Source organism: Scyliorhinus torazame, chromosome 15, assembly GCF_047496885.1.
Source record: "Scyliorhinus torazame isolate Kashiwa2021f chromosome 15, sScyTor2.1, whole genome shotgun sequence".
NCBI classification, from domain to species: domain Eukaryota; kingdom Metazoa; phylum Chordata; class Chondrichthyes; order Carcharhiniformes; family Scyliorhinidae; genus Scyliorhinus; species Scyliorhinus torazame.
Window position 1 is genome coordinate 146,105,822 of NC_092721.1, and position 27,906 is coordinate 146,133,727.

At 52.2% G+C, this 27,906-nt stretch overlaps 1 protein-coding gene across 4 annotated transcripts in view; it reads left to right on the top strand.

Annotated features, from left to right (window-relative positions):
* Window positions 1-27,906, top strand: part of LOC140391876 (anoctamin-7-like) — a 173,690-nt gene that overhangs the window by 21,144 nt on the left and 124,640 nt on the right. For 3 of the 4 annotated variants that reach the window (XR_011935201.1, XM_072476868.1, XM_072476869.1), the window contains exons 3-4: window positions 20,044-20,098; window positions 20,356-20,412. Coding sequence is in view for 3 of the 4 variants with exons in the window: in XM_072476868.1 (XP_072332969.1) it covers window positions 20,044-20,098; window positions 20,356-20,412 (112 nt within the window). In the remaining variant the exon portion in view is untranslated. The remainder of the gene's footprint in view (window positions 1-20,043; window positions 20,099-20,355; window positions 20,413-27,906) is intronic. The other variant, XM_072476870.1, reaches the window with a different exon arrangement.

Below are 27,906 nucleotides of genomic sequence, written 5' to 3' on the forward strand. Positions count from 1 at the left end.
ACTATAAAACTCACGAGGCATCAGCACTCTGCTCTTTCCACTGGTGACAACTGTAGTGACAGTCAGGGTGTATATATCAGTTCGCACCTTCTACACGTGGCTCAGAGCTAGTCTGGTCTAGTTAGTTATAGTTAGCACGCTTAGATTAGTAGAGTGTCAACCCACAGCAAACTGTATGCACTGCTAAACAAGTTCAATAAAGCATATTGAACTTACATCAAAGTTTGGAGTCTACTTTCAAGTACAACTGCATCCAGTTGCAGTCCGTGTTACCCCAGGGTGAATAACACGACAGTCTGGAATGGTAGATGAATGCAACATCTCTGGTCTGTTCGATTTACTAGATGACTGATTTGACTGTGTAGAAGGTTACTTCGGTGTGAGTCTTAGTGCACACCTCTTCTGTGTCACTGTACCATTATCTGTTTGGATGAGGTAGGATCATGGATGCGTCTGGTCAATCATTTGTCCACAATGAGCTTGGTCTCAATTCCAAACTGGCTGTTCTGGCTGCAGGTCTGGCAGGTTGTGAATTTTGCGACGTTTGCCATAGTTCCACATCTGGTTGGAATGATAATTATCCTCTTTTTCCTTCACCTTGTCCAAGTTGTCATCTTGTACTTGCAGTATGATTGTGTGTGGGGCAATGGGGAGTTTAGTTCTCAGTCTTCACTCCATGAGGAGTTCACACGGGACTAAACCATTGTTCATAGTACTGTCTACGGATGGGATTCTGTGGCATCCTTTGATGGTGACATGGTGCCATGTTGGCACAGTGGTTAGCACGGCTGTCTCACAGGGTCAGGGACCCATGTTCAATTCTGGCCTTGGGTGACTGTGTGGAGTTTACACATTACCCCTGTGTCTGTGTGGGTTTCCTCCCACAGTCCAAAGATGTGCAGGGATTGGCCAGGGTTACAGGGATAGGGTGGGAAAGTGAGTTAGGTAGAGTGCTCTTTTGGAGGGTGGATGTAGACTCGAAGGGCTGAATGGCCTCCTTATACACTGTAGGGATTCTTTGGACTCTATGGATGCATTACGCTCTGACCTGAGCCCATTCTTCATTAGACTTTTGCGTATTGCTGATTTTATTGAGTTGTTGCTGGTTGCTGTTGATGCAAAGCTTTCGACCTCTTCAACAAGAACTACAGCACCTAGTTCAAACCTTGCCACTGAGACAAAGTCTCTGCTCTGGTCTGCTGTTTTCTGGGAAGATATTTTGTCTTTGTATCAAACCTACACCATCCTCAGTCTGAATCGTACTTGTGGAGACACTTTTGCAGACTGCTTCGAATTTAAGATTGACACGAAAGGATTGTACTCTATCTTGAAGTGGAGACCAAGAATATGATCTGCAAAATTTTATCAAGCTCCTCTGGCAGCTAATACTTTTTTCTCTACCACTGCATATCCCAGTTCAGTCTGTCATTGAACAAGATGCATAGTCAACTAGTTGATGCTTTCCATTCATCTGTATCTGAAAGAGTAGGATCTCCCAATCCTGTTTGTGGATGGGGTACTAATCAAGCGGATTGTTTTGTTCTGCATGATATCAAGTTTCTTCAGTGTTGTTGGAGCTGCACTCATCCAGGCAAGTTGAGAGTAATTCATCACACTCATGACTTGTGCCTTGCAGGTGGTGGACAGGTTTTGAGAGCGTGGATCCCGGCCCCGCTGGCCGCCAAATTCTCCAGCACCGGATATTCGGCGGGGGCAGGAATCGCGCCGGTCGGCGCCCCCCCCCCCCCCCCGGTGATTCTCCGGCCCGCGATGGGCCAAAGTCCCGCTGCTGTCATGCCAGTCCCACCGGCGTGAATCAAACCACCTACCTTCCCAGCGGGACTGGCGGCGCGGGCAGGCTCTGGAGTCATGGGGGGGGGGGGCACGGGGCGATCTGGCCCTGGGGGGTGCCCCCATGGTGGCCTGGCCTGCGATCGGGGCCCACCAATCCGCAGGCGGGCCTGTGCCGTGGGGGCACTCTTTTCCCCCCGCCTGGGCCATATCCTTCACCATGGCCAACGCGGAAGAGACACCCCTGCTGCGCATGCGCGGGGATGACGTCAGCAGCCGCTTACGCTCCCGCGCATGCGCGGACTTCCGCCGGCCAGAGAAGTCCTTTCGGCCCCGACTGGCATGGTGCCAAAGGCCTTCCACGCCAGCTGGTGGAGCGGAAACCACTCCAGCACGGGCTTAGCACTTTTGGGGCGCACCTTTGGGGCGACCTGACGCCGGAGTGGTTACCACCACTCCATCCCGCCGGGACCCCCCGCCTCACCGGGTAGGGGTGAATCCCGGCCCAGGAGTGAGTTACTTACCGCAGAATCCCTAGTCTCTGACCTGCTCTTGCTGCCACACTATTTATGTGGCTCGTTCAGTTCAGATTTTGGTCAATATTAACCCCCAGGATGTTGATGGTGGCAGCGGGGGTGGGTGGGGGTGAGGGGTGTTTAGCAATGGTACTACTATTGAATGTCAAGGGGTGATGGTTAGATTCTTCCTTTTTGGAGATCGTCATTGCCTGGCACTTTTACGGCACAAATGCTACTTGCCACTTTTCCAGTCACCTGGAGGTTGTTCAGGTCTTGCTGCATTTGAACATAGAACATATAGAACATAGAACATAGAACAATACAGCGCAGTACAGGCCCTTCGGCCCACGATGTTGCACCGAAACAAAAGCCATCTAACCTACACTATGCCATTATCATCCATATGTTTATCCAATAAACTTTTAAATGCCCTCAATGTTGGCGAGTTCACTACTGTAGCAGGTAGGGCATTCCACGGCCTCACTACTCTTTGCGTAAAGACTGCTTCAGTATCTGAGGAGTTGTGAATGGTGCTGGGCATTGTACAATCATCAGCGAACACCCCCACTTTTAACCTTATGCGGAACAGTAAGCTACTGAAATAAAATCTCCCAAACACTGGAATGAAGGTTATGGGCAACTTAGACACGTCATAGAGGGATAGTTGCCACAAAACGCTATTTGTATTTAGTTTGGTGAAAATTGAACGCTTTCCCAATTTTGCTAAGCTCTCATTCATAAATGACATAGAATGAACTTCAGATTTGATTGCTTTGTTCAGCTGCGTAAGATCAATGCCAGTGATTTTCAAAGAGGGTCGCCGTATAGTGGACGATGAGTCGCCAAAAGGTCACCAAAATGATTCCCAAATATTGGCTGCCCATGTTTACTGTTTTCTCTCCAGGTAAATTCTCACTGCTGTACAGTGTATGGCTTCTGATGTAGAAGCCGGTGCCGTGGACTTCCTTGCCTCTCTGGGCCAGAGTATAGTTGGGCAGTTTGGAGTCAGAGACCTGTAAAATTCTCTTGGGTGGTATTTCCTGCTACTGTGTTCAAAGTCAGGAGCGGGATTCTGCCGTAATCGGCAGGGCGGGCAACTCCGGCGGGAAGGAGTGGCGTGAACCACTGCGGCGTCGGACCGCCACAAAGGTGCGGAATCCTCTGCACCTTCAGGGGCTAAGCCGGCGGCGGAGTGGTTTGCACCGCGCCGGCCGGTGGGGAAGGGGCTTGGTGCCACGCCAACCGGTGTCGAAGGGCCTCCGCCGGCCGGCATGGGTTGGCGCATGCGTGGGTGTGCCAGCGGGTGCTGGCATCATCCCAGTGCATGCGCAGAGGGGTTCGTCTCCGCACTGGCAATGGCGGACCGGTATAGCCACCGGTGCGGAAGAATAGAATGCCCCCATGGCGCAGGCCCGCCCGCGGATCGGTGGGCCCCGAACGCGGGCCAGGCCACAATGGGGCCAGGTCCCCCCCGCGCCCCCCGGAGGCCGCCCGCTCCCCCAGGTCCCGCCGGTAAGGACTTACTCTAATTTATGCCGGCGGGACTGGCAAAAAAACGGGCGGCCACTCGGCCCATGGCGGGCCGGAGAATCCCCGGTGGGGGGGTCGGAGAATCCCGCCCCAGGATCTGTATTATTTCTTGACTTCAGTGTGTCACTAACAAACCCCGTGCATCTTTTATCATTCTCTCAGTTAAGCTGGACCTACAGCCTCCTCCAGCCCTACAAGCCCCTCTGACCATTCGTTCCACTTCCAAATTGTCTCTCCACACCGAGGCTCTTGTCCTTCAAGGACGCTTCGTTTTTTCATCACGTCCCCCGCCGCTATCCACCCCCCTCTTCCCAGGTACTCGTCCCCAAGCATCCATCTCTGTCGTGTGGTACATGGACTCCATCAGCTGAATCTTTTTCCTCCACAGCAAGGACTTTTACATCTACCTTTATCGGGGTTTGAATTGTTCGCTAAAGGTGGCATTAGCTGGAGACTAAACTGCACTCATGTATCCAGGAGCCGGTAAAATGCTGCAGGTGTATGGAATGGAATGTGTCTGCACCGTTTACATACTGGCCAGCTGAGCTGTGCCCAGCATTGTATTTTTTTAGCATGCTTTCAAGTCTGTTACATAATTACCTGGAAATGGTACTGACAGGCGTCCAGTGACATTCTGTCTGATCGTGTTTTTTGTTCAACAGTTAGGGCTCCTGTTTCTGAAGTTGAAGTTTAGAGTTTAATTTCCTATCCGAGGTCGTGTTGGGTTTTGAACGGTGAACACAACATTTTTAAAACTATGCAATACTGAGCCTGTTAATCTTTCCAACGCTTGCACGCAATTTTCCAAATGCTAACAATGGGGGTCAAAAACTAAAATAATCAAATAATCCTGAGTTACACCCCTTAGCAATGTATCAGAGTGGAGCTGTCATTTAAGGTAAAACAGCAGTTCAATTTACAAATTAACCTTCAATATTACAGAAGTGGCAACAATGAGTGTGATTTTTTGAAAGTAATTATGGAGAATCTTTTGTGAATGTGGCGTGGTAGTTGGCCATTCAGTAAACAAGGGTTGCTCGAAAAAAAGTTTGAGAAACAATGATCTATGCAAATTCTGATAGATCCGTTGAATTTTGGCACTGGCACCAGCATGTTGGCTCTGTCACAGGTGAACTAACCTCTTGCTTCAACATGGAATTAATGCGTTTAGTTACTGTTGGCAAGAGTGGCTAAGGAACCTTTCTGGGTATAAATAGATACACTGGCTTTGTTTCAGGGTGTGGTGCGACGTGCTATGCTGTCGTCAGCTTTCCTAGTCCTGTCACCAGCCGTGGAAACGCTCCTCTGACATTTATAGGCTGATCTACTGGGCTTTCCAGTTACTCTGCTCTGCAAGTCAGATGCAAGTTAGTACAGAGTGAACAGCTCTGGTTCAGAATCAGATATAGCTTGCAGTGATTTTTCTCTTTCTCTATGTTGAAGGATTAGAGTCATAGATGTTTACAGCATGGAAACACCTGTCGGCCCAGCTTGCCCATGCCGCCCAGTTTCTATCACTGAGCTAGACCCACTTGCCCCCATTTGGCCCATATCCCTCTATACCCACCCTGCCCATGTAACTGTCTAAAGGCTTTTTAAAGGAAACATTTTTACCCGCCTCTACCGCTGCCTCTGGCAGCTTATTCCAGATGCTCACCACTCTCTGTGTGAAGAAATTTCCCCTCTGGTCTCTTTTGTATCTCTCCCCTCTCACCTTAAACTTATGTCCTCTAGTTCTAGACTCCTCTACCTTTGGGAAAGATGTTGACTATCTACCTTATCGATGCTCCTCATTATTTTATAGACCTCTATAAGATCACCCCTTCTACGCTCTAGGGAAAAGCCCCAGCCTATCCAGCCTCTCCTTATAACTCAGACCATCAAGTCCTGGTTGCATCCTTGTAAATATCTTCTGCACTCTTTCTAGTTTAACAATATCCTTCCTATAATAGGGTGACCAGAACTGAACACAGTATTCCATGTGTGGTCTTACCAATGTCTGGTACAACTTCAACAAGACGTCCCAACTCCTGTATTCAATATGCTGACCAATAAAACCTAGCATGCTGAATGCCTTCTTCACCACCCTGTCCACCTGCGACTCCACCTTCAAGGAGCTATGAACCTGTATAGAAGCTGTTTTAATTCTTTTAATTCTTTCTGAGTATCTATTGATGTAACACAGTCGGAACCATCTGAAGTTTGTTACCCATTGAAAGTTTGACCTTCCCAGGCCTTTGCTGTGCAATCCTTAACTGGGAACTTACACTGGGGAGCTGAAGTATGGTGTTCCACGACACACCTTTGGCTAACCACAGTTACACTGCTCTGGAGCTTGGAGGTTACGAGCCATATATAGTACAGCTGTATAGGTTCTGGTAAATCCGTGGAGAAAAGTAATTTTATGGTACTATTCTTTTTACTACTCTGAGTATTTCTCATCATTGTTATCTTACTCACTGCAACCCGTATTTTATTCATTATCAGATCTTTTATATCTTCAGTTTCTGTGTAGGTTTGCAAACAGTGGTCTACTCAACACATATATTTGTGAGACAATTCATAGTATCAGCTATTCGATGGACCTTGTTATTCCTAAAGAGACACAATTTTCAAATTCTGCCATTAGCATTACCTCTCTAAGGCTTTCAAAATCTTGCTCAGCATTCGTAGTATTATATAACCGCTGAAATATTGGCTGGAATTTTCCAGCCTCTCCCTGATGGGTCTCAAAGCGGCAAATGCGGCAAGCCAGCCAAAGGTCTGTTGACTTTGGTGGCACCAGTAAATCCTTTTCTCTAGCAAATCCCACAAAGGTTTGATTCTGTTTTTTTTTTAATTCTGAAGTTTTTGCATGTAAACTTCCTGAACTAACCCATATGCATTCAGAACAGCATTCTTCACTGTATCATAATGACTAGATTACATATCTGAAAGAGACAAATATACTATTAACGCTTTCTCCACGAATGTGCTTTCCAATGCAACCATCCAATTTTCCTGTGGTCATTGTATCTCTGTAGCAATTCTCAAAGAACACAAAATACATTTCAATTAGGGAGCACGGTAGCATTGGGGATAGCACAATTGCTTCACAGCTCCAGGGTCCCAGGTTCGATTCCGGCTTGGGTCACTGTCTGGGCGGAGTCTGCACATCCTCCCCGTGTGTGCGTGGGTTTCCTCTGGGTGCTCCGGTTTCCTCCCACAGTCCAAAGATGTGCAGGTTAGGTGGATTGGCCATGACAAATTGCCCTTAGTGTCCAAAATTGCCCTTGGTGTTGGGTGGGGTTACTGGGTTATGGGGATAGGGTGGTGGTGTTGACCTTGGGTAGGGTGCTCTTTCCAAGAGCCGGTGCAGACTTGATGGGCCGAATGGCCTCCTTCTGCACTGTAAATTCTATGAATGAATTCATTCCTCAATGAATTTGAGCACTGGGAGAATATTCCTTGCCAAATCAAGACAAGGAGTTAAATCTGAATCATTATCATGCTTATCTACCATTCGCTGTTTTCTCGCTCCAGTTCATATTTTCCATCTTCTGCCTCTCGTTGTAATTCAAAGGTTTCCTTCTCCTTTGCTCTTTGAAGTTCTAATTCCCCGTGACTGCATGGGTTTCCTCCGGGTGCTCCGGTTTCCTCCCACAGTCCAAACAGGTTAGGTGGATTGGCTATGCTAAATTGCCCCTTAGTGTCCAAAGGTTAGGTGGGATTGCAGGGATAGGGTGGGGGAATGAGCCTAGTTAGGGAGGGTCAGTGCAGACCCAAAGGGCCGAATGGACTCCTTCTGCACTGTGGTGAATCTATGGTTCTATTCTATGATTCATTTCCAGTTATTTAATTTGTAATTGAATTGTAGTTAACTCAAGCTGAGTGCTATCTGGATTACTTTTTTCTTCCTCAAGTTCAAGATTCTGGGGCGTCATTCTCCGCCGGCGGGAGTCTCCGTTTTGCCGGCGCCCGGGGGTTTCCCGACGGCGTGGGGCTGCCCCACAATGGGAAACCCCATTGACCGGCCGGTGTAACGGAGCATCCCGCCGGTGGGTCGGGGCAGAAACGTGGCGGGGCGGGATGGAGAATTTCGCTCCTCGTCTTGAACCAGTACTTTAAAAATCTCTGCAAGTTCTAATTTTAACTCTATTTCTCATTTTTCTGCCAGAGCATTCAAATTAGCCTTTGTTAACTCTTGTAAGATATTCATGGTCAGGTCACCCCTTTCGTGAAATGCTTCAACAACGGACATAACCATGTTAACATTTCAGTGAATGCAGCAAATTTAACTGAAATCTTGTTCAATTCAAATCTAGAAAATACCAGTGTGCTCATTCCCAACCTTTGTATTTTATCCTGCCAGTGCTCTCAATTTTTTATGATCCCTGTAGAGATTGATAACTTTTAAGCAAGAAATGTAAATTCCCAGTGTACAACCTAAAGGAATTGCATGGCAATGATGACTTCCGGTTGCGGCTATGGATGACTTCCGGTTGCGGCTATGTGGAGCTAAGTCACACATTCGGCGGCTCCCGCAAAAATGGACTTTTGGGCTCTTTTCAGGGCCCCCAATGGCACTTTTTCGACGTTTCCTGGTGTGGGAAGGAGATTACAACAATTCCCCGATAGTATATGGCTTTTACCAGGAGCGGGGCGACTAAAAAGGTGGTGGTGGACCCGAAGAAGGTGCGAGGGAAGAAGAACAAAATGGCGGTGGGCAGAGACCAGGCAGAGTGGATACAGTGGGCGCAGGAGCAACAGGAGGGTATCCAGCGCTGCTTCAGAGAGATTAAAACGGACCTGCTTGAGCCAATGAAGGCTTCTATTGATAAGCTGCTGGAGACACAGACGGCCCAGGGGGTGGCGATTCGCAAGGCCCGACAAAAGATCTCCGACAACGAGGACGAGATCTTAGGCCTGGAGGTAAAGGTGGAGGCGCACGAGGCGCTCCACAAGAAATGGCAGGAGCGGTTCGAGGAGATGGAGAATCGGTCGAGGCGGAAGAATCTTGGGATTCTGGGCCGCCCGGAGGGACTGGAGGGGCCGGACGTGGGGGCCTATGTGGTCACCATGTTGAACTCGCTGATGGGAGCGGGGTCCTTCCAGGGGCCCCTGGAGCTGGAAGGGGCCCATAGAGTGCTGGCGAGGAGGCCCAAGGCTAACGAGCCTCAGCGGGCGGTGCTGGTGTGGTGTCATCGGTTCGCTGATCGGGAGTGTGAGGTGGGCCAAGAAGGAGAGGAGCAGCAGGTGGGAGAACGCGGAGGTTCGAATATACCAGGACTGGAGTGCGGAGGTGGCGAAGAGGAGGGCCGGGTACAATCAAGCGAAGGTGGTGCTGCACAGGAAGGGGATGAAGTTTGGTATGTTGCAGCCGGCACGACTGTGGGTCACCTACAAGGACCGGCACAATTATTTTGAGTCTCCGGAGGAGGCGTGGGCCTTTGTTCAGGCCGAGAGATTGGACACAGATTGAGGGTCGGGATGGGCGTTTGGGGACTGCGGTTGATATGTTACTTTTTGAGGGGGGTCCTTTGCTCTTGGTTTCTTTTTCTTTGTGTTTTTCTCTTTCTGGTCGGTGAGGGTGGTTAGGGCGGGTTGGGCACTGTTTTGGTTGGGTTGGTCAGGGGGGCTCTTGGAGGGGGGAAAGCAAATGGAACAGGTGTGGATGGCTGGCGGTGAGATGGGGCCCCGTGGGGGAGGGGGAGGCCCGAGTCGGGGGTGAGGGGACTGGGCCTGTAAAAGGAGCTGCGTCAGAGGTGGCGGGGCCGGGTAGGTGGAAAGCGCGGGCTTTTTCCCGCGCTGAAGACTGGAGGGGGCGGGGCCAGGGCGGGGAAGCGAGGGTTGTTTCCCGCGCTCAGCATGGAAGGGGGAGGGGGAGAGCCTGTGGATGGGGAACGGAAGAGGAGGGTGTGTCACACAATGGGAGGACTCGAAGGAGAGGCGGGAGTGGCCGGGGTCAGCAGGAGTCAGCTCATTTGCGGAAGTGCAATGGGGGGAGTAAAACAGCTAGGATGGGTCCTAGCCGGGGGCGGGGGGGGGGGGGGGGGGTGGAGTTGCTGCTGCTATGGACAAGGGGGAGCTGGAGCGAGTGGGAGGGGGTCGAGACGGGGGTCTGCCACTGTGGGGAATGGGCCGGGCGTGGGGTGCGGGTGTGTGGCTGGCCAAGGAAGTGTTATGGCTAGTCGGCGGGGGAGGGGGCGGGTAGCCCCCCGATCCGGCTGATAACCTGGAATGTAAGGGGACTGAATGGGCCGGTCAAGCAGGCCCGGGTGTTCGCGCACCTGACGGGGCTGAAGGTTGATGTGGTTATGCTCCAGGAGACACACCTGAAGGTGGCAGACCAGGTAAGATTGAGGAAAGGGTGGGTAGGTCAGGTGTTTCATTCGGGGCTGGATGCCAAAAATCGAGGGGTGGCGATCTTGGTGGGAAAGAAGCTGTCATTCGAGGCGTCGAGCAATGTGGCAGATAATGGCGGTAGGTACGTAATGGTAAGTGGTAAGCTGCAAGGAGAGAGGGTGGTGTCATGATATTCAAACACACACATCATGATAGACACACCAACAGACAAATCAGAACACACAACACCACAACCAATGACAGAAAGATATAAAAGCACAGACACGACCCCCGGTGGTCAGTATTAGCTGCAGAGGCGGACCAGGACACATCTGCCACCAAACACACTCAGGGAGACAGCACGTGCAGAGTATCCAGAACGAACTGTATTATAAGAGTTAAAATAAAATAGAGTTGTACCACATACAACTGTGTTGGCTCATCTGTGCACCAGAGCACCCAACACCACATGGTACAGGAGTGGATCGATACCTGCCGGCATACCTCAGTGTACACAGACAACCAGCAGTGCCCAGGCAAAATGATAGAGCTCCCGGTTCCGCAGCCGCTCCAGTGCTACGGCGATCTCCGCGAAAACTGGCGGCGATTCCGGCAAATGTTCGAATTGTTCCTGGTGGCAGCTGAACTCCAAGACCTGGATGATAGCGAAAAAATTGAATTTCTCCTCACCATCGCCGGTGCAAGGGCAAGAGAAATATTCACAAGGTTCAGGTTCTTCAGGAGGCAGCAAAGGTACGATTACCAGGCAGTCCTGGACAAATTCTCCAAGTACTGTGAAGAAAACGCAATCCAATCGGCAAATAAAGGTAAGAAAAGCTGCAGTACTCACCTCGTGGCTGGGATCCCGGAGCCCGAATTCCCAGAGGCCGAAATCCCGGGCCTGAGAGAGGGCTGGGTCGAGGTCGGCGGCCATCTTGCTAAAGGTATAACGCTAGCACAGTTGCGCGAGCAGTGCGCAGAACCGGAAGTTTCGTTTGCGCATGCACGAGATGCTGCGCATGCGCAGTCAAGAAAACGGCCATCGGTAAAGGAACAGCGATCTGAGCATGCGCAGTCGCTTCCTACGTGCTACATACCGAGCGTCAGGATGTCAGAGGCCCCAGACTGCACCAATTTAAAGGGGAAATGTCCCAAATCCAATTTAAAAGGGAAACGTCCCAAATCAAAAAAACAAAAATCTGTTAAAGCTGTAAAACAACCTTCCCTCACCTGGAATGACAGCACAGTGCCGCAAATTGACCCAGGAGATGAATTTGACCTCCGAAGAACCCTCCGACAAGCAGTTACCTACGCACAAGCTGATGATTCCGACCTTGAATACTTCGATGACGATCTTTACAGTGTTTCCGGACCTCGCGAGCCCAATGATAGCTCCGTGGTCCTATATGACTATGACTCGGACGAACCTTTCGTGTTGCACATTGGCGGCCCCCACATTGAATCCGACGCAGATGCGGATTCATTTTTCGGATTTGAGGATCTTCAATCCAGCAGATATGACGTTCCAACTTATCAGTACCGGATGATGTTGCAGCCTGACATTAACAGACAGGGAGCGGTGCAAGCACACGGAGAGTGCCCTGCTGCCACACAGAGCGTGGTCCACGTCCCGCTCAACGTTCCCGACTCTATGAAAGAAGACATGCAAGACTCCAGAGTGCAGTCCTCGCATGAACCAGAAGTGACTCCAGTGTCACAAGCTTCCACAGCAAGCTCGTGGACAGACTCCACAATTGCAGAAATGCAAGACTCCAGAGCGCAGTCCTTGCACGGACAAGAAGTGACTCCAGTGTCACAAGCCTCCACAGAGAGCTCGTGGACAGCCTCCACGATAGAAGCAACGCAAGACTCCAGAGCGCAGTCCTTGCACGAACAAGAAGTGACACCAGTGTCACAAGCCTCCACAGAGAGCTCGTGGACAGCCTCCACGATAGAAGCAACGCAAGACTCCAATGTGCAGTCCTTGCAGGAACAAGACCATGAGGGTCTAGCAACCTCTCCTGACCAACCAGCGGCAGACGATGCAAGTCTGCCATGCTCACGTGAACAGCAAGAAGGCTATAACAGCCTACCATGCTCCACTACACAGCAGCATGACCATGACGGTCTCTCATGCTACAATGAAGGGCACAGCGCTGAAGACTGTTCAAGCCCAACTGAAGACAAGCCAAAGGAATCGCCTCGTCCAAGCCCGAAGAAAAAAGGTTTATGCGCTGACCTTCAGGATCATTATAGCCGAACAGAGATTAATAATGCTGCACGGCCACAGAAGGATGCTGAGGATTTGCTAACGAAATTAATTGAATGTTTAACTTGCAAGGAGCAGACTGAGAATTGCCAGTGTTTTAGTACGGATCGAAAAAATGGACAAGACATTGATCCTCAGGCAATGGAAATAACACAGCCTGAATCATATCTACAGCAGGGACAAATGTCTCCCTTCAACACAACACCGCAAAATCCCAACTTCGGAGACCAGCAGTTAGTCAGTAATGACTCTTCAAACCTTGAGGGGAACATTAATTGCATTGAACCTATACACGCTCCACTGATTATTGAGCAGAACATTGGAGCAAGAATCCTGAGGACACCGACATCGAGTAGCCAGATAACGAATTTAAAACCCACAGCAGTTTCAAGTGAACCAAGTGTGCTTTCCACTAATGGTGAAGATGCAGATAAGGTCGACCCGATTATCCATTGTACCACACTAACCCCAGTGATTAAGCAGTTATGTATGGGGAGTATAATGTGGGCAATTGAGAACAGTAAAAGAGAGACTGTGACCATGCCAGTCCCAGCAAAATCAGACCCAGAGACCATGAAGGCATGTACATTAGACAAAGATACATATGAGGCACCTGAGAAGAAAAGTGAAACGGAATGTTCCTTGGAAAATAGTACAATGTCGATAGAAACATTGGATCCTATATTCGAGACCATACCTATGGGAGAATTTGGGGGTAATAAACAAGGTTCTGCAATGTCTGGGGGAAGATTTAAAATTCCAAAGAAGAAAAGCCCAAATGAAGGACAACGGCAAGACAATGACAGTCCACCGACATGGTGTGCACCACCAGATGAAAACTCTGACAATTTACCCAACCCTAGTGAACAGCAAGCTGCTAATGAGGATCTATCCACGGGATGTGAGACGAGTGACGACAGCATCCCACTTCCCATGCAAAAGGTGCAAGGTGACAGACCTCGCCTAGTGCGTACCGAGGCACTCGACGATCACGGTGGGACCACTGACGACTGCGGTGGCAGCGCACCGCTTCCACCCTCGATGGCTCGACCCTCTCCACTGGTTGGTGCATTCCTGCATGTTCCGACTCCAGAAGTGCAGCTTCAGGGAATCTCGGCTGCCTCCAGTGAACCTGTTGGGACTCCAGACGGGGGGCATCGACGGAAGGCAGACCGGACTCCAGATGGGGAGCAGCCAAGCGCCGACTCTGATTCGCGCACGCCAGACCTTGCTCCGGACGGGCAGTGTCGCGGCCTCGGTGATGGCACGCTCAGGGTGACGGCGGATGCCACGGCGACAGGGAATGGATCGCGTGGCAGTCCCACTGGGTCGGCAGTGGCAACCAGCACCGGCGGTCCAAGATGGACACACCAATTCGCGCCATCGCCAGACGTTGATGCGAGCAACAATTCTCTCTCCAAGGCGACATGCTTCGACGTTTCTCTGCGGAGTCGCCCTTCCGGCACAGCAGGTGGCCGGAACCAGCGTACACGGTCTCGGCCAACTTCCACATCTGGCACAGTCATCGCCTTGCATGATATTAGTGATGGTGCTACTTCGATGGCAACGACCCATCGGCTACAAGATGCCGTCCACCACAAACATAAAAAGAAAAAGACTCCACCTTGTTCCTGGCATGCAGGGCGGATGGATTGGTGCGTAGGCGCAATCAGCGAGCTTTGCGCCGCCTTCCACGCTCGCAACTGAACCGTACGCACACGCCGGATCCTCCACTGGTTCCCAAGGATGACTTCGTGGAGATGCCACGGATCATGCCCCTTCCATCGCCACCAGAACCAAACCACAGCCAAGGCACCACTAACAAAGATGTTGAATGTTATATTTGCACGAATGAAAAAACCAAGCACTGCACGAAGTACAACAAATGGTAAAGTAGAGACTTCGGCAACAGCATCACCTCCAACAGTCCAAGGTGAACCAGTGTGACCCCACATCTCCACAGCTGAACCGGCTTGAGGACCAGCCCATTCTTGAGGCGGTCACCCATTAGACTGGACTTATAACGCTGTTCATACGTTCAAAAAGTCAAACACTTCTGTATTATAACCTGTTGTTGTTTATTGTTCCAGACATCGTCTGACCAGACCAATGTTCAAGTTTTTTTTTTTTTTCTCTCGCATCCAAGTTTTGTTATGGTACAACCTTGTTAGTGTGACGCACCCGACATCGCCCCATGTAAATAGTTACGTCATATACACACGCTGTACATAACACACACACACACTCTTCGATGCACTCACGACACAATTATATTTATAACCACGTAGGCACATATCTTTGTAAAAAGGGGGGATGTCATGATATTCAAACACACACATCATGATAGACACACCAACAGACAAATCAGAACACACAACACCACAACCAATGACAGAAAGATATAAAAGCACAGACACGACCCCTGGTGGTCAGTATTAGCTGCAGAGGCGGACCAGGACACATCTGCCACCAAACACACTCAGGGAGACAGCACGTGCAGAGTATCCAGAACGAACTGTATTATAAGAGTTAAAATAAAATAGAGTTGTACCACATACAACTGTGTTGGCTCATCTGTGCACCAGAGCACCCAACACCACAGGTGGTACTGGTCAATGTGTTTGCCCCGAATTGGGTCGGTGCGGGTTTTATGCGGCGCATGGTCGGATCCCAGACTTGGACGTGGGGGGCCTGATAATGGGGGAAGACTTTAACATGGTGCTGGATCCGGCATTGGATCGCTCCAGGTCTAGGACGGGTAGGAAGCCGGCGGTGGCTAGAGTGCTGAGGGGGTTGGACCTTGGAGATTTGCAAGGCCGGGGCTAGGGAATTTTCATTCTTCTCACATGTCCATGAGGCTTATTCCCGAATCGACTTTATTATTTTGAGCAGGGCGCTGATAGCGAGAGCAGAGGATACTGAGTATTCGGCGATAGCCATTTCGGACCACGCCCCGCATTGGGTGGACTTAGAGCTGGGGGAGGAGAGGGACCAGCGTCCATTGTGGCGCTTGGAGGTGGGACTGTTGGCGGACGAGGAGGTGAGCGAGCGGGTCCGAGGAAGTATGGAGAGGTACCTGGAGGCCAATGATAACGGGGAGGTCCGAGTGGGGATGGTATGGGAGGCGCTGAAGGTGGTGGTTAGGGGAGAGCTGACCTCCATTAGGGCTCACAAGGAGAGGAGGGAATGAGGGGAGAGGGAGAGGCTGGTGGGGGAGATGGTGAGGGTAGACAGGAGGTATGCGGAGGAGCCCGAGGAAGGGTTATTGAGGAAGAGGCGTAGCCTCCAGGCTGAATTCGACCTGGTGACCACCAAGAAGGCGGAGGTGCAGTGGAGGAAGGCCCAGGGGGCGATTTACGAGTATGGGGAACGCAGCTAGGGAGATCGGGGGAGTTAAGGACAGGGGAGGGAGTGTGGTGCGTAGTGGGGTTGGCATCAATGGGGTCTTCAGGGACTTTTATGATGAATTATACCGGTCCGGGCCCCCTCGGGTGGAGGGAGGGATGGGCCGCTTCCTGGACCAATTGAGGTTTCCAAAGGCGGAGGAGGGACTGCTGGCAGGATTGGGGGCCCCGATTGGGCTGGAGGAGCTGACCAAAGGGATAGGAAGCATGCAGGCGGGGAAGGCACTGGGGCCAGACGGTTTCCCGGTCGAATTCTATAAAAAAATATATGGACCTGTTGGGGCCGTTGCTAGTTAGGACCTTCAATGAGGCAAGGCAGGGGAGGGCTTTGCCCCCGACGATGTCCCGGGCACTGATCTCCTTGATCCTGAAGCGGGACAAGGATCCCCTGTAGTGTGGGTCTTACAGACCAATTTTGTTGCTAAATGTAGATGCCAAGGTGCTGGTGAAGGTCGTAGCCACGAGGATTGAGGATTGTGTGCCGCAGATCATCCACGAAGACCAGACGGGGTTCGTGAAGGGAAGGCAGTTGGATGCGAATGTGCGGAGGCTTTTGAACGTTATCATGATGCCGGCGAGGGAGGGGGAGGCGGAGATAGTGGTGGCGATGGACGCTGAGAAAGCCTTCGATAGGGTAGAGTGGGGGTACCTGTGGGAGGTGCTGAAGAGGTTTGGGTTTGGGGAGGGGTTTGTCAGGTGGGTTAGGCTGTTGTATGAGGTCCCGATGGCAAGTGTGGCCACAAATAGGAGGAGGTCCGAGTACTTTCGGTTGCACCGAGGGACGAGGCAGGAGTGTCCCCTGTCCCCCCTGCTCTTCGCTCTGAACCCCTGGCTATGGCACTGAGGGAGTCGAGGAACTGGAGGGGGTTGGTGCAGGGTGGGGAAGAGCATAGTGTGTCGCTCTATGCGGAAGACTTGCTGCTATATGTGGCGGACCCGGTGGGTGGAATGCCGGAGGTAATGAGGATCCTTAGGGAATTCAGGGATTTTTCGGGGTACAAGCTCAACATGGGGAAGAGCGAGCTGTTCGTAGTTCACCCAGGGCACCAGGAGAGGGGGATTGGCGAGCTCCCACTAAAAAGGGCGGAGAGGAGCTTCAGGTATTTGGGGGTCCAGGTGGCCAGGAGCTGGGGGGCCCTGCATAAGCTTAATTTCACAAGGCTGGTGGAGCAAATGGAGGAGGAGTTCAAGAGGTGGGACACGTTGCCGCTGTCCTTGGCGGGTAGGGTGCAGTCAGTCAAAATGACAGTGCTCCCAAGGTTTTTGTTCCTGTTCCAGTGCCTCCCTGTGTTTATCCCGAAGGCTTTTTTCAGGCGGGTTAACAGGAGTATAATGGGATTTGGTGGGCGCGAGGGACTCCGAGGGTGAGAAGGGTGTTCCTGGAGCGGAGTAGAGATAGGGGGGGGGGGGCTGGCGCTACCCAACCTCTGTGGGTACTACTGGGCCGCCAATGCGACGATGGTGCGCAAGTGGGTGATGGAGGGGGAGGGGGCTGCATGGAAGAGGCTGGAGACGGCGTCTTGTGTGGGTACGGCTCTGGGGGTGCTGGCAACGGCGCCGCTGCCGCTCCCTCCAAGGAGGTATACCACGAGCCCGGAGGTGGCGGCTGCCCTCCAAATCTGGGGGCAGTGGAGGCGGCACAGGGGGAAGTTGGGGCCTCGGTGTGGACCCCAATACGGGGGAACCACCGGTTCGTCCCAGGGAGAACAGATGGAGGGTTTTCGGGGTGGCACGGGGCAGGGATACGAAGGTTGGGGGACGTGTTTGTGGACGGGAAGTTCACGAGCCTGGGTGAGCTGGAGGAGAAGTATGGGCTCCCCACCGGGGAACACCTTCAGGTACTTACAGGTAAGGGCGTTGGCCAGGCGGCAGGTGGTGGAATTCCCACGCCTGCTGCCACACACATTACAGGACAGGGTGCTCTCGGAGGGGGGGGCGGGGGAGCTGTCGGAAACTTACCAGGTGATGCAGGAGGAGGAGGAGGAGGCCTCGGTGGGGGAGGTGAAAGGTAAATGGGAGGAGGAGTTAGGAGATTGAGGAAGGGACGTGGGCAGATGCCCTAGGGAGGGTGAACTCTTCCTCATCGTGCACGAGGCTCAGCCTCATACAGTTTAAGGTGCTGCACAGGGCACACATGACCGGGACGAGGATGAGCCGGTTCTTTGGGGGGTGAGGACAGGTGTGTTAGGTGCTCAGGGAGCCCAGCAAATCACACCCATATGTTGTGGGCGTGCCCAGCGTTGGAGGAATTTTGGCAGGGGGTAGCGAAGACGGTGTCGAGGGTGGTAGAATCCAGGGTCAAACCGGGCTGGGGGCTCGCAATATTTGGGGTTGCAGAGGAGCTGGGAGTGCAGGAGGCGAAAAAGGCCGGTATTCTGGCCTTTGCGTCCCTGGTAGCCCGGGGAAGGATTCTTCCTCAGTGGAAGGATGCGAGGCCCCCAAGCGTGGAATCCTGGATCAATGATGTGGCGGGGTTTATTAAGTTGGAGAGGGTGAAATTCGCCTTGAGAGGGTCGGTACAAGGGTTCTTTAGGCGGTGGCAACCGTTCTTAGACTTCCTGGCAGAACGGTAGACATTGGTCAATGGCAGCAGGAACTCGGGGTGGGGGGTGGTGGTGGGGGGGTGTTTACTTTATTTTTGTTTTTGTTATTTACACTGGAGGGTCTGAGGGGGTGTATATACCTGTTGTGTTAAGTTGGGGTGTTAATGTTAATTTATTATTTATGTACCGGGGGGGGTATGTTTGTACTTAACCCTGTTGGGTTCCTTTTTCATTTTGTTATTGATATTTTATGAAAACCTTAATAAAAAGGTTTAAAGGAATTGCATGGCAATATATCAGGATTTAAGACTTTTGTGGTATCAAACCAACTAAAATCGACACCGACTAAACATTCCTTTGTCAGCAACTAATACTGTAAACTACAAAAAAGAAAACCCTTAATAATATCTTAACATGACCAATAACCCCACTTGCTCAACATAGGATTACAATGATTACAGGAAACAGTCCACAGTCAGTCTCACCATCCAATGGATTCACTTCCCCCTGTTTCGCTGAATTTTAATGTCCTGCGACCATTGAAGGTCATTTTCATCAACTTCCTGAGAGTTCCTGAACTAACTTTCAGCAGTAAGGCCCACTCCGATGATTCCTACTCGCAGCTTTAAATTGCTGCGGGTTCCTTCTCTTTAACCACTGGGCAAGCTTTCCACAGCATTCTGTCCGGTAGCTAACAGAAAACAGCCTTTTCTCTCTGCAGAATGCAGCAACTGCTGTCCCTTATCTCCCTCTCTCTGTTTTTCAAAGTCTCTGGGACAGAAAGTCTGAAATAACAAGTACATCTGCTTCTACCTTTGGTTCCAGGTGTTAAACCTGGCATGAGCATTTCAATCTGACCTCGACCCATGGTTGTCAGCCTTGTGGTTGGGCAGAACTCATAAAAGTCACATGACCCTCATCTTTACTCGATTTTGCCCTCAATTAAGACAGTACAAAATATAGTAATCTTATAAAACCTTGCGTGCGTAGCAATATCTGCTCACACTCGTTATCTTGGGAAATATTTGAGCCCTTTAGGCTATATTTAGAGGGAGATATATAACAAAAACAGTGATAGAAACACAGGCACTCAGTTAGACTTTTTACGAAACAGAATGATGCAATGACAGTCTGTTCCAGTAAATGCTGCAGATAACCTGATATGGGAAAAAGGTACTTGTTCATTATTACATACAGCAGTACTAAGTGATACAAATAAATCTGATCATAACTGTTTCTCTGTATATTCAAATACTGTAAAATATTGCAGCTTAATGGTTTACATTTGGTTTCTTTTTACCAAGTGCTTAGGTGGCCTGAATAGAAGAGATTGAAGAAATACATGTGTGAATGATACAATTATTCTGTTTAGATAAGGAAATACTATTCACCCCCTTTTGTTATTGGATAATTAGATGACAAGACCACTTCGACAAGTATACCAAAGAGAATATTTAAGAGTTCATTATTTCTTAACAGTCCAATCACAGGTTGAACTTGAACCTCTCACTCATAAATATACTCTGTATCTTCCTTAATGTTTCAGTTAGTATTACGTCAATGAGTCCTGCGAGATGACAGTTCTATCCCTCCAAGAGAGATAGGTATTTTATACACTGCATTCTTTCTGGAAGTAATTGCATCACATTCTGTTTGTGTTGTAGGTTCACCACATTTTGAATCATATCCAAATGCCCATTGACAATCAAGAGGAGAGAGGTAACTTTGGAGAATCGTCAATTTACAGCTTCAGCATTTCTGTTCAGGAAGTATATTTTGCTTTTTGTATAGTGATGTGTGCTCCACCAAAATGCTCAAAACACTATGGATGCTTTGTGATACTCGACTGAAGTTTATATATATATATACATATATAATATACATAGATTTATGTATATACATTCAATAAACCTTTGGTATCCAGTTTGCTCTACCTTTTATTACATCCTTATAATTGTTGTTGTTAATAATTTCAGGAGAACCTAATGAAGAAACAGAAATGTGTTCTGTGCAGATTTGTAACACAAAGAAAGGTATGCCATTCTCACAATTTAGAAATACTGGGCTGGATTCTCAGCTGTCAGGATTCTCCGGGATTCTCCCCATGGCCGGGGATTTCCCGACGGCGTGGGGCTGCCCACAATGGGAAATCCCATTGGCTGGCTTTCGGGTCGGAGAATCCTGCTGCCGGCGAGGGCGCACCGCACTGGAAAGCTGGTGCAGCGGGATAGAGAATCCTGCACACAGTGTCCAAACTCGTTTAGCTAAATTTCTTTGTTTTGTCTGAAGGACTAGTCAGTCTGACTGAGCCTGTGGCATGTAGGGGAGAGCACCAACACAAGGAAACACCTACTACCTCACCAATCTACCTGCCGCAGATACATCTGTCCAGAGAATAGTCGGAGTTATCATTGCACTGTCCTCATGGAGTTGAACTCCAAATTTTCCCCTGAAGACACCTACCATTGTGTTGTGTGGCACTGCCACCATACTAAATGGTTAAAATCAGACTGATCTAGTAGCTTAAAACTGGATGGGATGGATTCTCCGATCCCTTCACCATTGTTTCTCGGCAACGCACCGTTCACTGGTGCTGGGATTCTCTGTTCCCGTCGCTGTCATAAGAACATAAGAACGAGGAACAGGAGAAGGCCATCTGGCCCCTTGAGCCTGCTCCGCCATTCAATGAGATCATGACTGATCTTTTGTGGACTCAGCTCCATCTTCCCTCCCGAACACCATAACCCTTAATCCCTTTATTCTTCAAAAAACTATCTATATCTTTATCTTAAAAACATTTAATGAAGGAGCCTCTACTGCTTCACTGGGCAGGGAATTCCATAGATTCACAACCTTTTGGGTGAAGAGGTTCCTCCTAAGCTCAGTCCTAAATCTACTTCCCCTTATTTTGAGACTATGCCCCTGAGTTCTGCTTTCACCCGCCAGTGGAAACAACCGGCCCGCATCTATCCTATCTATTCCCTTCATAATTTTATATGTTTCTAGAAGATCCCCCGCATCCTTCTCAATTCCAACGTGTACAGTCCCAGTCTACTCAACCTTTCCTCGTAATTCAACCCCTTCAGCTCTGGGATTAACCTAGTGAATCTCCTCTGCACTCGCTCCAGCGCCAGTATGTCCTTTCTCAAGTAAGGAGACCAAAACTGAACACAATACTCCAGGTGTGGCCTCATTAACACCTTATACAATTGCAGTATAACCTCCCTAGTCTTAAACTCCATCCCTCTAGCAATGAAGGACAAAACTCCATTTGCCTTCTTAATCACCTGTTGCACCTGTAAACCAACTTTTTGCGACTCATTCACGAGAACACCCAGGTCTCTCTGCACAGCAACATGTTTTAATATTTTACCATTTATATAATAATCCCTTTTGCTGTTATTCCTATCAAAATGGATAACCTCACATTTGTCAACATTGTATTCCATCTGCCAGACCCTAGCCCATTTACTTAACCTATCCAAATCCCTCTGCAGACTTCTGGTATCCTCTGCACTTTTTGCTTTACCACTCATCTTAGTGTCGTCTGCAAACTTGGACACATTGCACTTGGTCCCCAACTCCAAATCATCTATGTAAATTGTGAACAATTGTGGGCCCAACACTGATCCCTGAGGGACACCACTAGCTACTGATTGCGAACCAGAGAAACACCCATTAATCCCCACTCTTTGCTTTCTATTAATTAACCAATCCTCTATCCATGCTACTACTTTACCCTTAATGCCATGCATCTTTATCTTATGCAGCAACCTTTTGTGCGGCACCTTGTCAAAAGCTTTCTGGAAATCCAGATATACCACATCCATTGGCTCCCCGTTATCTACCGCACTGGTAATGTCCTCAACAAATTCCACTAAATTAGTTAGGCATGACCTGCCCTTTATGAACCCATGCTGCATCTGCCAAATGGGACAATTTCCATCCAGATGCCTCGCTATTTCTTCCTTGATGATAGATTCCAGCATCTTCCTTACAATCAAAGTTAAGCTAAACTGGCCTACAATTACCTGCTTTCTGCCTACTTCCTTTTTTAAACAGTGGTGTCACGTTTTTCCAATCTGTCGGAACCACCCCAGAGTCTAGTGAATTTTGGTAAATTATCACTAATGCATTTGCAATTTCCCTAGCCATCTCTTTTAGCACTCTGGGATGCATTCCATCAGGGCCAGGAGACTTGTCAACCTTTAGCGCCATTAGCTTGCCCATCACTACCTCCTTAGTGATAACAATCATCTCAAGGTCCTCACCTGTCATAGCCCCATTTCCATCAGTCACTGGTATGTTATTTATGTCTTCCACTGTGAAGACCGACCCAAAAAACCTGTTCAGTTCCTCAGCCATTTCCTCATCTCCCATTATTAAATCTCCCTTCTCATCCTCTAAAGGACCAATATTTACCTTAGCCACTCTTTTTTGTTTTATATATTTGTAGAAACGTTTACTATCTGTTTTTATATTATATTCTGAACAAGTTTACTCTCATAATCTATTTTACTCTTCTTTATAGCTTTTTTAGTAGCTTTCTGTTGCCCCCTAAAGATTTCCCAGTCCTCTAGTCTCCCACTAATCTTTGCCACTTTGTATGCTTTTTCCTTCAATTTGATACTCTCCCTTATTTCCTCAGATATCCACGGTCGATTTCCCCTCTTTCTACCATCCTTCCTTTTTGTTGGTATAAACCTTTGCTGAGCACTGTGAAAAATCGTTTGGAATGTTGTCCACTGTTCCTCAACTGTTTCACCATAAAGTCTTTGCTCCCAGTCTACCTTAGCTAGCGCATCTCTCATCCCATTGTAATCTTCTTTGTTTAAGCACAAAACACTAGTGTTTGATTTTACCTTCTCACCCTCCATCTGTATTTTAAATTCCACCGTATTGTGATTGCTCCTTCCGAGAGGATCCCTAACTATGAGATCATGAATCAATCCTGTCTCATTACACAGGATCAGATCTAGGACCGCTTGTTCACTCGTAGGTTCCATTACACACTGTTCTAGGAAACTATCGCGGATACATTCTAAAAACTCCTCAAGGCTGCCTTGACCGACTAGAAGCCCACTGTTTCCTCATACATCTAATAGGTAAAAGCGATAGTTCAAAAGATAGCTATTTAGTATTGAGCCCTGGTCTATTGAATCACTCATAACCTCAGGTCATTTCAAAACATAGCTTCAACAGAACACAGAAGCAGATAGATTAAAACAGCGGGCGTCATTCTCCGACCCCCCGCCGGGTCGGAGAATGGCTGTTGGCCGCCGTGAATCCCGCCCCCGCCCCCGCCGAAGTCTCCGAAGGGAGAAAGGTCGGCGGGGCGTTAATGGCGACGCTGCCGCGGAGAATGTCACGGGTCTGCGCAAGGCAGCCGATTTTCGGCCTGCCGATATTCTCCCTTCCGGATGGGCCGAAGTCCCGTCGACGTAAACGGTCAATCAAACCTCCTTTTCATCGGCGTGACCCGGTGCTCCAGGCTCACGCCGACCAGCGAGGAGGTGAGTGACGGCCTGGGGGGTTGGCTCTGGGCAGGAAATGGCGTGGCCGCAGACTGATTGCGTGAGGAGAGGTGTGTCTCGGCTTGTGTGTGTGTGTGTGCAGCGGGGGGGGGGGGGTGGGGGGTGGTTAGAGTAGGCTGGGCTCCGGGGGAGTGCCGGGAGGGGGTCCGTGCCGGGGTGGAGGTTGGGGGGGGGGGGTCCGTGCCGGGGTGGAGGTTGGGGGTTGGGGGGGGGTCCGTGCTGGGGTGGAGGTTGGGGAGGGGGTCCGTGCCGGGGTGGAGGTTGGGGAGGGGGTCCGTGCCGGGGTGGAGGTTGGGGGGGGTGGGTCCGTGCCGGGGTGGAGGTTGGGGGGAGGGTCCGTGCCGGGGTGGAGGTTGGGGGGGGGGGTCCGTGCCGGGGTGGAGGTTGGGGGGGGGGTCCGTGCCGGGGTGGAGGTTGGGGGTTGGGGAGGGGGTCCGTGCCGGGGTGGAGGTTGGGGGGGGGTCCATGCCGGGGTGGAGGTTGGGGGTTGGGGGGGGGGTCCGTGCTGGGGTGGAGGTTGGGGAGGGGGTCCGTGCCGGGGTGGAGGTTGGGGAGGGGGTCCGTGCCGGGGTGGAGGTTGGGGGGGGTCCGTGCCGGGGTGGAGGTTGGGGGGGGGTCCGTGCCGGGGTGGAGGTTGGGGGGGGGGTCCGTGCCGGGGTGGAGGTTGGGGGGGGGGTCCGTGCCGGGGTGGAGGTTGGGGGGGGGGGTCCGTGCCGGGGTGGAGGTTGGGGGTTGGGGAGGGGGTCCGTGCCGGGGTGGAGGTTGGGGGGGGGGGGTCCGTGCCGGGGTGGAGGTTGGGGGTTGGGGGGGGGTCCGTGCTGGGGTGGAGTTTGGGGAGGGGGTCCGTGCCGGGGTGGAGGTTGGGGAGGGGGTCCGTGCCGGGGTGGAGGTTGGGGGGGGGGGTCCGTGCCGGGGTGGAGGTTGGGGAGGGGGTCCGTGCCGGGGTGGAGGTTGGGGAGGGGGTCCGTGCCGGGGTGGAGGTTGGGGGGGGGGGTCCGTGCCGGGGTGGAGGTTGGGGAGGGGGTCCGTGCCGGGGTGGGTGATGGGAGGGCAAATGAGTTGGTCCACCTGGCCAGTTGCCAGCCTCCAACAGTTGGACCCATGCGGTCCATGCCACCTGGCTGGGGGGAGGAGAGGATATGGGCAATGATGACATGTCGTCGTTCCCCTCCCCCCCACCAGGCCGTCATGTTTTCAGACCATCCAGCGATGTTGGCCGCCGTGGTGGCAGCCGCTCATGTCTATGTTGCCCTGGATGAGGAGGAGGAGGAGGAGGAGGAGCGTGCCAGAGAGGCGGCGCAGGCTGCCGCAGAGGGGCAGGCGGCAGCCGCCCAGGCTGGAGGGACACCTGACCGACAGGACGAGGAGGGGGAGGAGGACGTCGCGGCCCCACGGCAACGGAGGCACCCGAGGGCGCCCCGTGTGTACCGGCCCCGGCAGTCATACCAGGACCTCACGGACCGGGAATACAGGAGGAGACTCCGGATGAGCCGGGAAACCATGGCACACATCTGCCACCTGCTGGCACACCTGTCACCGCGTGGCACTGGCGGGGGACACCCTCTCCCCGTGTCCGTCAAGGTTACGGTGGCCCTGAACTTTTATGCAACGTGGTCATTCCAGGCACCGAGTGGGGACCTGTCCGGCATATCGCAGACATCGGTGCATCGGTGCATCCGGGCAGTGACAGATGCCCTTTATGCCATGGCGCACCGCTACATCCGCTTCCCCGTGGACCGGGCCAGCGAAGATGCCCGGGCCGTGGGCTTCTCTGCCGTTGCCGGGTTCCCCATGGTCCAGGGCGCGATCGATGGGATGCACGTCGCCATGCGGCCACCTGCAGAGAACAGGGCCGTGTTCACTAATAGGAAGGGGACCTATTCAATGAACGTACAGGTGGTCTGCGACCACCGCATGATGATCCTGCACGTCTGCGCCCGTCACCCAGGCAGTGTACACGACTCATTCGTGTTGTCGCGGTCATCCATCCCCGGCATGTACGAGGGACGCCATCCCCGGCTGAGGGGCTGGTTGCTGGGCGACAGGGGCTACCCATTGCGATCGTGGCTGATGACGCCTATACGGAGGCCACGCAATGAGGCGGAGAACCGCTACAATGATGCCCATGTAGCGACAAGGGGAGTGATCGAGAGGTGCTTTGGCGTGCTGAAGATGCGTTTCAGGTGCCTGGACCTCTCTGGGGGCGCCCTCCAGTATCGGTCAGATAGGGTCGGCCGCATCATTGTGGTGTGCTGCGTCCTGCACAACATAGCCCAGCAGAGGGGCGATGTGCCGCAGGCAGAGGAGGGCGGAGTGGAGGAGCAGCAGGAAGAGGCCCAGTCCTCCCCAGATGAGGGGGATGGGGGCAATGGTCAGGGCAGACAGGGTAGACACAGGCGGGTGGCTGTCCACCGTTACCGGCTGGCCCAGCGGGCACGGGACAGACTGATAGACGCCCGCTTCACTGACTAGATGGGCGTGGGAATCGGGTAGTATGGCCACAGACCGCACACCATGACAAGAGCCGACCACCCACACCCCCCACCCATCCACCCACCCAGCACCCTCACCCCCCTCCCCAACCCCACACACCCCACCCGCATGCACACCACCCCCCCACCCCCAATTGCCGTTCCACCGGCGGCACAACGGGCCGGGCTCACCCAGTTGCGGGTGGACGCGTGTCTATCGCAGGCCATGGAGAATGATGACAACCCGCCTCCGATGAGCTCCTAGCTCTACATCGTTGGACTATGTCTGACCCATGGCCACAGTACCACCATCCACCCGGACCATCCCTGCATGCGGCTGTGACACTGCAGCGCACGGTCCCGTCCTCTGCCCGGGGGATGTTGATGGCGGCCCAGGGGGAAGGGGGCAGACTCACCTGGGGCTGAGGTAAGACCACCCGTCACACACACACTTGCGCTCAACGTACATGACACGCCCGCACACTTTGGACAGAGCACAAAGGCAGCTTCGGTAGGTGTAACATTGACTTTAATAACCAAAGGAGTTCATGCACGTGCCCTAGCCCCTAAAACTCATCTGTGCCCTGCACCCGTGCCAACTTACTCAGTGTCTAATTGTTTGGCCTTACGGGCCCTTTGACTACGTCTACGTGGTTCCCCAGACGGTACAGCAGAACTGGAGGTGGACTCCTGTGATTCCTGCCCTCTGACACTGGATCCCTTTGGCGGCCGTTTCCTGGGGTGTCCTGGCCTAGATGGGCCAGGCTGCGGCCCGGGCGACTGGGATGGCGAGCTGCCAGCCTGTCCTGCCCGTTGCCCACCCGATGCACCTGGGACGGAAGGGGGGGAGTCCGAGGTGTCGCGGTGTACCGGGACCTCCCCTACAGAGGGAGCCGGGACGGACCACACCACCTCCTCCTCCCTCGGGGTGCCCGATGGCCCCCAGGCCTCTACATGGGTGGGGGATGCGAACGGACTGGCCATCCGACGTGCCCCCGACATCTGGCGCTGCCAGTCCTGGAGGCCCATGCTGGTATCGACAGGGGTCTGCAGGTTTGCAGCCATGGAGCCCAGGGGGTTGTCGAACCCTGTCTGCGACAGTGCGACGCCAGCTCGCACATGGCCACTGGCGCCGATGCCCTCAGCGATGGCCTGCTGAGACTGGGCCATGGCCTGCAGAGACTGGGCCATGGCCTGCAGAGACTGGGCTATGGCCTGCTGAGACTGGGCCATGGCCTGCTGAGACTGGGCCATGGCCTGCTGAGACTGGGCTATGGCGTTGAGCGCCTCTGCCATCTGGCGCTGGCACTGGCTCATGGCCTCCTGTGAGAGGGCAGCCATTTCCTGGGCCACAGGCGCCGCCTGCACGGAAGGCCCCAGGCCTCGCAAACCGTTCCCCATGTCTGACACCGTCGCACCCATTGCCTCCACCGCGGACGCCACCCGTGCGGTGTAAGCCTGGGTGGCACGCATGACCGGGAGCACTCCCAGCTCCTGGACACGGGTGGACTCCTCCACCTGC